Source organism: Pollicipes pollicipes, unplaced genomic scaffold, assembly GCF_011947565.3.
Source record: "Pollicipes pollicipes isolate AB1234 unplaced genomic scaffold, Ppol_2.1 Scaffold_7231;HRSCAF=8579_pilon_pilon_pilon, whole genome shotgun sequence".
Lineage (NCBI taxonomy): Eukaryota > Metazoa > Arthropoda > Thecostraca > Pollicipedomorpha > Pollicipedidae > Pollicipes > Pollicipes pollicipes.
In genome coordinates this window covers 20915578-20924870 of record NW_023597034.1, presented here as the reverse complement: position 1 = coordinate 20924870, position 9293 = coordinate 20915578, and the positions used below count along the sequence as shown (strand labels likewise).

The 9293-nt window shown below is 54.7% G+C and overlaps 1 protein-coding gene across 1 annotated transcript; it reads left to right on the top strand.

The window, feature by feature from the left end:
• Positions 1-729: 729 nt before the first annotated feature.
• LOC119110555 (apolipoprotein D) lies at positions 730-7834 on the top strand (the record flags this gene model as incomplete). The annotated part of the gene is given in 4 exon segments (XM_037234430.1): positions 730-821; positions 5955-6050; positions 6710-6840; positions 7107-7834. Coding segments are annotated over 4 exon segments (448 nt in total), but the record flags the coding sequence as incomplete, so codon positions are not given.
• Positions 7835-9293: the final 1459 nt, after the last annotated feature.

The window sequence follows — 9293 nt, the reverse complement described above, 5'->3', positions numbered from 1 at the left end:
GCCCTGCAGCCAGCGGCGCCGGGCCGAGGCGGCGTGCATTGTCATCGGTCGAGATGGTCGCCCACGGGTCCCGAGCGAGAGCCCTGTCCCGGCTCCAGTGAGAACCGCGGACAAAGCTCGCGCTCCGACCGCGACCAGGTCGTGGCCTGGGCGATGGTGACGGCGCCGGCTCGAGCCGCCCGCGCGCCGGCTTTCGCCGGAAGCGCTCTATGCAGTGTCCGTCACGGGCGCGGGCCGAGCCAGAGCGCGCCTCGGTCACCCGGTGCTCTCGGTATCCTCAGGCCTTCAGCGGACAAGCTGATGAAATCGTGCACGCTGCGGGACCGTATTTCGTGGGTTCACACACTCCCACATCCTTGTCACGCCCTGTCGTGACACATATGCTGCATAATCGTCTTGGGTAAGCAGTGTTGCAGTTTTACTAGACCGTTGCGGCCCTGAGCAATGGGTAAACGGCATTTGTTCTTGAAACTAAACCGAAAACGGAGCATGTTCTCCGATCTGACCCTTGCACATTAGAAACTCAGGCGACGGTCGATGTGTTTGTCGGACGGATGCGAGGAACTGGGAGAACGCACGGTACTTCACACCCTCTATCTGTATGGAAACTACGTCCCTCGGTCGGGAACTCCAGGTATTCTCATAAAACCACATGCTTCGTTCACAGTTCGTCTTGGCGGCATTGTTTCATGGGCTGGAATGCGGCCACAATGACTACGCATATTTCAGGACGAACCGCGTGACGAACCACCAGAGCCGCCTCTGGATGAAGAATCCCTCCGAGCCGTCTCGCTTGCGCTACAAGCTCAACTACTTCTTGTGTAAGTATTGCGCAAGTAAACTTGTTGTCTTATCGCCAAAGACAGTGTGCCAACACTTAAACGGTACACATCAATCGCCAGGCAAGTACGGCATTCAGCATTGAGGGTTTAAGCGAAGATGCCAGAGCGAAACGTGATAACACAGGTTTCAACCACATCAGTGAATTGTCGACATGAAAATCAGCGTTGCAAGCGGTTGAAGAGGCTCTAGTAGGCATTCAGCTCATATCATGAGACACTTTTATTGTCAGCACGACGTGGTTATTGATTATCAACACGTGGACGACGTTGAGTACAGTTTAATCCGCCCTCTCAGGCGTAACCATGGTAGACCCACCATAATTGTACAGTTTAATCCGCCCTCTCAGGCGTAGCCATGGTAGACCCACCATAATTGTACAGTTTAATCCGCCCTCCCAGGTGTAACCATGGTAGACCCACCATAATTGTACAGTTTAATCCGCCCTCTCAGGTGTAACCATGGTAGACCCACCATAATTGTACAGTTTAATCCGCCCTCCCAGGTGTAACCATAGTTAGACATTGTTACATTAATGGAGACGAACGTGATACATGTGTGTTCAAAACCGACATAATGCACCATTGACTCAGAACTGAACAAGAAACACGGCTGTTAAGGTTTTGTGTCCGTACAAGGTGTGATATCGTACATATGAGCATTTAAAGCCGAAAAAGTTGATTTTCGGGAAAATTTGGCCGTGGACCTGGCATATAAAGCTGAGCATAAATTTATTCCCATCCATGAGATATGGTTGAGAAAAATCCTCTGGTGTTTTCCACTAATCCCTATCTTATTTACTTTGAAAACGATAGGAGGTCTCATCGACCCCCTCCCCTATTCCCAAGCTCCCTCACTTGTTTCTAAAAATATGTGCTTATATCACACGCGAGGTTTCGAGGAACCCTCTTTCAGGCTTCTGCAGCAACCAAGGCGTACATCCGATGCACCTACGCATTGCATGATTGCATTGTACCTAAACGTCCAGATGCCCTGCAATGAACGATTGGAACGAATTTTTGCCAGTAAATTATGCTCAGACATCACAATGCTCCAACGATGAATGGTTTAAAACCCTCTTAAAACACTCGAAGGGGTTCAAATAGCTGACAAAACGCTGGAGCTGATGACGCCAGCGAGGCTTGGCATCACGGCTCCGCAGCTGACACACACACCATTCACACGTAGCACGTAAACACGTCAGGATTCCACGCGCCGTGGCGTCCAGGCAAGCGGAGGCTCCTGCGCCGGCCCTGGGATCCCACGCCTGCCGTCGCTCCCGCGCGATGCCAGCCGCGAGCGATCCCGGCGCCCCGCCGATCGCGGCCAGGACCCGCCGCGGACGGCCGGACGCCGGGCGCGTGTGACCTGGCCGCCGCCGGTGGGCCGGCGTCCTGCTCCCGTCATTGTGCGTCGGGAGCGACACCGCGCCCACTGGCGCCATTGTGGCGGCGGCCGGCTCGCCACGCCGATTGGCCACGCGTGCCGCCGCCGACCCTGGTCCGGGTCACTGACCCACTTCGGCCCGGCGGTGCCGCGTCGACCGGGCGCGACCCAAATGGCCGCCTGATCTGACCTGAAGCGGCCCCGGCGACCGCCGGCCACCATACGGCAGATACACATGGCGTTTGAGGTCAGTTGACCGCGGATGTATCGCAGTCGTCTGTATGTTTCCAATGCCTCAAGCCGATAGTGATGCGGAAGCAGACACGCAGTTTTTAGGAGGCATCGGCCATGCAGTCATGACAACGGAACCTTGCGTTCGATCTCAGCGGCACTGAAGCTTCCGCCGAGTTGCGCCCCCCCCCGCCCCCCACCTCCACAACCCCCGTCTCATACGTGCCTAGTCAGCCTCTGAGGTCGCAGTCCAGCGTTAGCCAAGTGGCCCTGCAGAGAGCGCAGCGTAACGGCTCACCATAGAGGTGCCAATCCAGAAGCACGCTACGCAGACCTGGTAGTCTGGCGGGGCCGCGGCAGCCGCGGTACCGCACAACATGCTGGAAATTGGCCAGTTTTTCCCCTTTCATCACACTGGTCACGCGTGGAACGTGCACGCTATGAACGGGTGCATACCGGTGCTGATGGTCTTGAGCGCGCAGGCCGCTCATACGCCTCCTGCGCCGGTCTGAACACTAGTGGTCGTGAAAACACTTCGTCACTGAACATGGCTAGTGAATCTTAAGCGTTCATTGTTTGGATCGAAGACGTAGCCAGATCGAACGTAAGAATGCTCGTTCTTCATAAACGTGTTCGCGTGTATTTTAAGATGCATTGTATTGTCGACGATCGACCCTTCCATCCGATAGCGTGACGCATCGGTTATAGCCGAGACGTGTGTGGAGGGAGGAACCATGCTCTCCTTGAGGCCAAGCGGGCCATGTGGCGGCCGAGCGGGCCTCCCGGGGCTGAAGATATGGGGTATTTTCTGTGGTTGGTGCGGACGCGGGCGCTGCCGTCGCCGGTCGTTGGTGTACGTCGCCGGCCCCGCTACCACGCCTCTTCATAAGAGCAAATTAGTAATGAGGAGCCCATGGACAGCATACGAGCCAGATAATGTTACGCACACGATTCGACACGTTATGACTTTGGTACACCCGAAATCAACACACAAGTGTGAGCCACAGGGCTGGGATAAAGCGGTTGACCAGTAGTGTGGCGGAATGGCAGGCTCGATCAGGCACCATTAAAGACTGTTTCCCCATACATGGTTGTGCGCTCTTAACCACGGAGCCCACCCCCACCCAGCTCGGTAGGGATCTCACGCAACCGGCGAGTTACATTAGCAAGGGCCCGCTGGCGATCAACCCTGGTAGGCCCCTCGTCCTGAACTAATCCACTCACACCTCATGCACTTGACGCCCCACCACACCCACTTCAAGCTTACACACCCGTGTCAGCCCACTTGTTCTTGGCTCGCACACGGATAGGACCCCGCCCCCTCCCCCCTTCCAGTGCCCTGACATTCTATTTATCATGTATACTCGAGTTCTCATTGAGCGAAATCAACTTAATTACGCGCATTTCAGACATCTAACGAAGAAAGGTTTCTGCCCTATTTAACACATCATGTCAATTTGTTGTCAGCTTGGCACTGACGCGGCTTCTGGGTCGACGTCAGGTGTCCGAAGCTGGACGACGACCCGTTCCCCCGCCTGACCTCCAGGGCGACAGCTCCCTTTTGGACAACGCTCCCGCGCGGCTCGTCCACGATACGGCGGTCTGCCACTCGTTCGACCACGCCTACCGCTCGCAGCTTTCCACTACTGCACCACTGCTGCGCACACGCTTTCGTTGGCGCTCCGTCCTGTGCAGACACGTCAGAGGTAGCCCCTCGGCAGACAACGCGCGCCCGGCGTGGCCTGTGATTACGCCTTACGGTCTCCGCGGCCGACGCACACTGGGGATTGAGCCTGAACGGCCTATCCGACAGCTTGGTCCCTTGCCGCCCTTCCTATGAGCGTCGATGGTGGGATCGTAATCCGCACTGAACATCCCGCGCCCAAGAGCTTGTAGGGCCTGGTGTACACCACGTCAGATGCGTCGGGATGTGCTGCAATCCCTCCCGAAACGTTGTACACCAACGGATAGATACAGTCACGGCCGTGCATAATCCTGCATCCCGGACAGTCCCAGCTGGTCCCTGGCCATGTCTTGACCTACGACTCTTCATGCCGTTACGCCTGAGGTCAAGTGGAAGACAACGAAACGAGTCGATCGTCTCCTGGTCCAAACATCAATGAAACCGTGCCTTCGAGTCGCGTCACACATCAAGCGTGTATCTGCGTAATGGCAGGACTGCGGTCATCTGGCTCCTGACCCGTGGCCACAGCCGAGCCGTATGCCCCGGGTGTGTTCCCCGTTGGTCACCTCTCACGGCCATTACCATTCCTGCGGCTCAGTTCTGGATAAAAGAGAGCATGACGCGAGCCGACTGAAAGTCTGGCTGCTCTGTGTTGGGAGCTCTGCCTACTCAAATCGAAAGCCAATACGACGCATGATTAACCGTTCTGCTAGCCGTTCGCATCTACGGCTGGAGGCCACGTCACGAGCGCGTCACGGCAAGCAATGCGTTCAAGTTCTTCACTTGCGTGGACTCATCTTCGTTTCAACGCTAAATAATTGAATTGCAACCCACTTCCTGTAGTTACAACATCGCACTCAATGCAATCACACTCAATCCAGACACTGACTTATCCGTCCTACGCTTTCATAGCCCACTCTTCGTGCTACACGTTCATTCACACATAGCCCTGCTTAATCGTAGCCCGCTGACCCGTTCACAGAGACATACAAACGTCGGGGCTGGGCACTGCCCAACGTGTCGCCCCTCCCTCATTCGTCACGCAGAGCGATGGAGATATGCTGTGACCCACGCCCAACGGCGAGCAGTGTCCAAGGAACCAGCTTCGTGGTGCACAGTCATGCATGGTCCGGACAGGATGGGGAAGACAAGCCTGTAGACTTAGTTGTGTGTGGTGCGAGACGTCATGTCTGGATTGATGGCTGCTAAGCCCGGCGTCGGGGTCCTCCAGCAGCCATTGTATGTTCCACTGAGGTAGTTTCACTCCCTCCCTTGGTCTCTGAGCTTCTTTCTTTTTCGGCCCTTCGCACGATGCTTGCTTTTTGTAATTTCTTGTAACTGGGTCGGCCCTCACTTGTTTTTCCGCAGGGTCCAATCGCTTGGCCGGAATGCCGCCTCCGTCCACTATGTTGCCGGGCCGGTTTGCTCCACGTCCAGCGCGTTGCTCGGCTGCTGAAGTGCCCCGGGGTCAAGACTAGTGACTTGTCCGACTTGTTCCCCTTCCCCCTCTAGGTGAAGGCCTAGCTACAACGCCAGTCCACAAAGATGTTGACAAAAAGAAAATTTTGAAGTAAAACCCATAACCTGTTTCTTTCCAATCAGATTGTAGCAAGTTTATACAGCAAACTAAATGTTATAGCCAAAATGCGCGCCAACCACCGAGGCCAGAGTGCGGTTTTACGTAATTTGATTTGTCACACATAGGTGGAGGGTCATACTATGCGACATGACACACACGGAGGATATGTGAAAGGATCTGGGCGTTTCATGTGGGTACGCTCCATGGCTAGTATGATGCAGTGCTCTTTTACAGACAATAGGAAGGAAGACTACCAGGTGATAGCGACCGACTACGCCAACTTCACTATCGAGTACCAGTGCAGCGGCAATAACTTCCTCAACAGACGGGGTGGGTACGCACGCTGGCACAGTCGGCAGCGTTGAAAGAGCTGGCAATGCAATGTGAGAAATGAAAATAGAAATTGTCAACAGCGAGACGATGAAAGGGCCCCGTGTCAACCGGGGGCCCCGATAGCGAACGTCCCCCCCCCGCCCCGTTGTAGCCAGAGCCCAATAAGCCGAAATGGGCTTCGTGTGCCAATTGTTGCACCCCCTTCTGCCGGTAAGTTATCATTTTGCGTCTGCGGGTGGTCGCTTTCGTCGATCTGAGCTCAACTTCTTCGGTCAGATGGCATGCTGTGTCAGGGAGGGGACAAATAAGGGGATATAAAAATCAAAGAGAATTGGCGCCCATGAAATAAAGTGGGCTGTTCCCGTAATTTGGGCCGAGTGTCTTTTTCACCCTGTATCAAGCTCTGCACCTCTACCCATCCCTCTCTCTCTCTCTCTCTCTCTTCTCTCTCTCTCTCTATCTCTCTCTCTCCTCTCTTCTCTTCTCTCTCTCTCTCTTCTCTCTCTCCTCTCTCTCTCTCTCTCTCTCTCTCTCTCTCTCTCTCTCCCTCTCTCTACCAATATTGGCTGGAAATCTGTCAGTACTTTTCCTGGACACACGTCCTTTGACTGCGCTTTCGCTGCTTGGTGAGCCTGACCGGTACGCGCGTCTGTCAGAGACGGTGTGGCTGCTGACCCGAGAACAATACCCGCACCCGTTCGTGCTGGAGCGTGCCTTCACCGCGCTGCTGCAGCTGGGGCTGAACGACATAGACCTGGACCGCGCCTATCAGAGCTGCACAGTCAGGGTAAGGTGATTGCGACCGCTCACTGCATGAACTAGAGCCGCGCCCTCAGTTCACTTCGCAAGGCAGCCACGACCACAACACCAACGCACCAGCGCCGCGCTATGTGTGACGGCTCAGTGTAAGACGTGGCGGGCGAACCCGGCCGCGGAATCGGGGAAGACTCAGGGTCCTGCGCCAATCACACAATCCTGTGCCAATCCTGTGCCAATGTGCCAATCCTGAGCCTGCTGGCTGGCTGGCTGGCTGACGGGGCTGGCCCATTTCAGGACGGCACGAACCGCGCCGACCGGCGTCGTTCCTTCGCCGACTGGCTGACAGGCGGCATGACTAGTCGCGTGCAGCGGCGCATGCAGGGCAAGTCTCTCTCCGGCTTCGTCGCGTGGATGGGCCTTTGAGCGGGCGCGGCAAGGGGGCGGCCGCCTGCTCGCGCCCACGTGCACGCCTGGGAGTGGACGATCGGTCGACGAGAGACAGTGAAGTGGTTTGGCGGGACCTGAACTGCCGCCGTGCTGGCGACTAGTGAGGTAGTGCGTTGAGCGTGTGGTTTGCAGTGTGGGGGCTTTGTACTAGTTGCTCCTTTGACGGGAGATGAGGCCAAACTGATAGATGTGTCGTCTTCTTGATCGGCCCCTGGTGAACGGGCGCAACTGACTTCGAGCACTGAACTGTTCGTACGCTTTAAAGTGAAAATGTAGACGAAAGGCCGTCTCCATTTATTCCTTGGAATAAGCCACTTCCTCCTGGGCCCATTCACTTTCCGTTTGAGTTGTTTCGGTAACAGAATAGCCCTGTCACGCATGTGATACTGCCTATAATTAGTTCCGCCGTATGCACAACTTTCAGTGCCCCTCTTTCATTTAACGCCTCTGATATTTCCACGTTCGCATGTCCTCATCCACGCGCATTTCTCAGTTCCACCCAGCCAGGAGAGTAAGCACTCCCCGAGCCAACACGGCGCTTGCCCGGCTGCCGCGCCGCCTCGGGCTGCCGCTGCGGGCGGCCGCCGAGCGCGAGGCCCGGCCCGGCCCGCCGGCCTCTGACCTGGATGTCCGGCGGGTCGTGTTGGGCGCTGCTCAGGCGGAGCCAGTACGCCGCGGCGGCGGCGTCGCCGGCGCTCCGGCAGCCTGTCGGGCCCGCCGGCCGCCGCGTCCCCGGCTGGGAGTGAGCTGGTGCCGGCCCCGCCGCCGAGGGCACCAGCTCCCATGTCGCCAGGCTTGCGCCCAGCGCTGCTAGCTGTATCGCTGTGTTGACCGGGAACCACGTATTCGATGTCATTAACTTTTTTGGCAGCTATCGACGGTGTGAAAGCAAACTTTGTAGTTGTTTGTAGTTGTAGAAGATGGAGATGGAATGGGTGATGGCACGTGGACGTGTTACGTTCATGCAAGCAGTAATATCCCACCTGTTTTGATCCCCGGCATTGTTAAGTGTGTTCTTGGATTTCAGAGGGCCCATTTAACGTTTATTTGGCTGACATACATTAACATACCAAATGTTTAACTAAATCCTCCCAAATGTTCTTGATCTGATTTTAACAGTTGGCTTTGATTCCCGCTTTCGGCATCACCTGTCCCAGACAAATAGGAAAACAGATTATCCATGTCAACTATTCCAACATCTGCAGTAACATGTTACAAGTCTGATTTGGGCAGTATTATCCTAGTTCCGAGCACCTGGAGGCGGGGCGGCCTCTCTACAACAAGTTGATGATTGTCATGGACGCTGATCCCAACGATATTCGAGCAAAACATGATGCAAGCAGTACATTGCGCACATTTCAAAAAGGATAACAGGCAACAGCCTTCTCTGCCCGAGGAGAGGACAGTCTGGATAGGCCCCCAAAGTAGGGCAAGCTTCCGAATGTCATGCACTCAAACACTCGATGATATTCCAGTTAGGCCTCTACAACCTTGTTTACCACGCAAAGTAAAAAAATACGAATGCAAAAATCAACTAACGAAAATGCAAAACTGATAATCATTGCACTTCGTGCATTTCATTGTCATTGTTTGTTTTTATTGATTGAGTTGATCGTAATCAAGTTTTGTTAATTGAAAACAAAATTCGCTAATTTGATGCTCTTCATCGTCAATCTCCAAAGAAGTTGTTGCCTCATTCTATCTATCCACGGCCGTCAGTGTTTCTTCGCCATCCTTTCGCAGTACCACTGTCGCTTTCATTTGATGTCTTCGCCATATTGTATTTGTTTAAAGTTTCCTAGTTAATGTGGTTAAGAAGCTTTCAGACGCGGTGGGAAATGCGGTATAGCTAGTATGCCAGAGGCCACACTGTTCTCAAAATATTGGGATATTTTACCTTTCCCCACTGAAAGATACTCGCTGCGGTTTCAAACCTGTACCAACTTCTTGTGACCGGCGCCGTCCATGTCTTCGGCTTTTGGGCCTTTTGGCATTTGCAATATAAATTGCACTGTGCACACGCAATTCAAATGA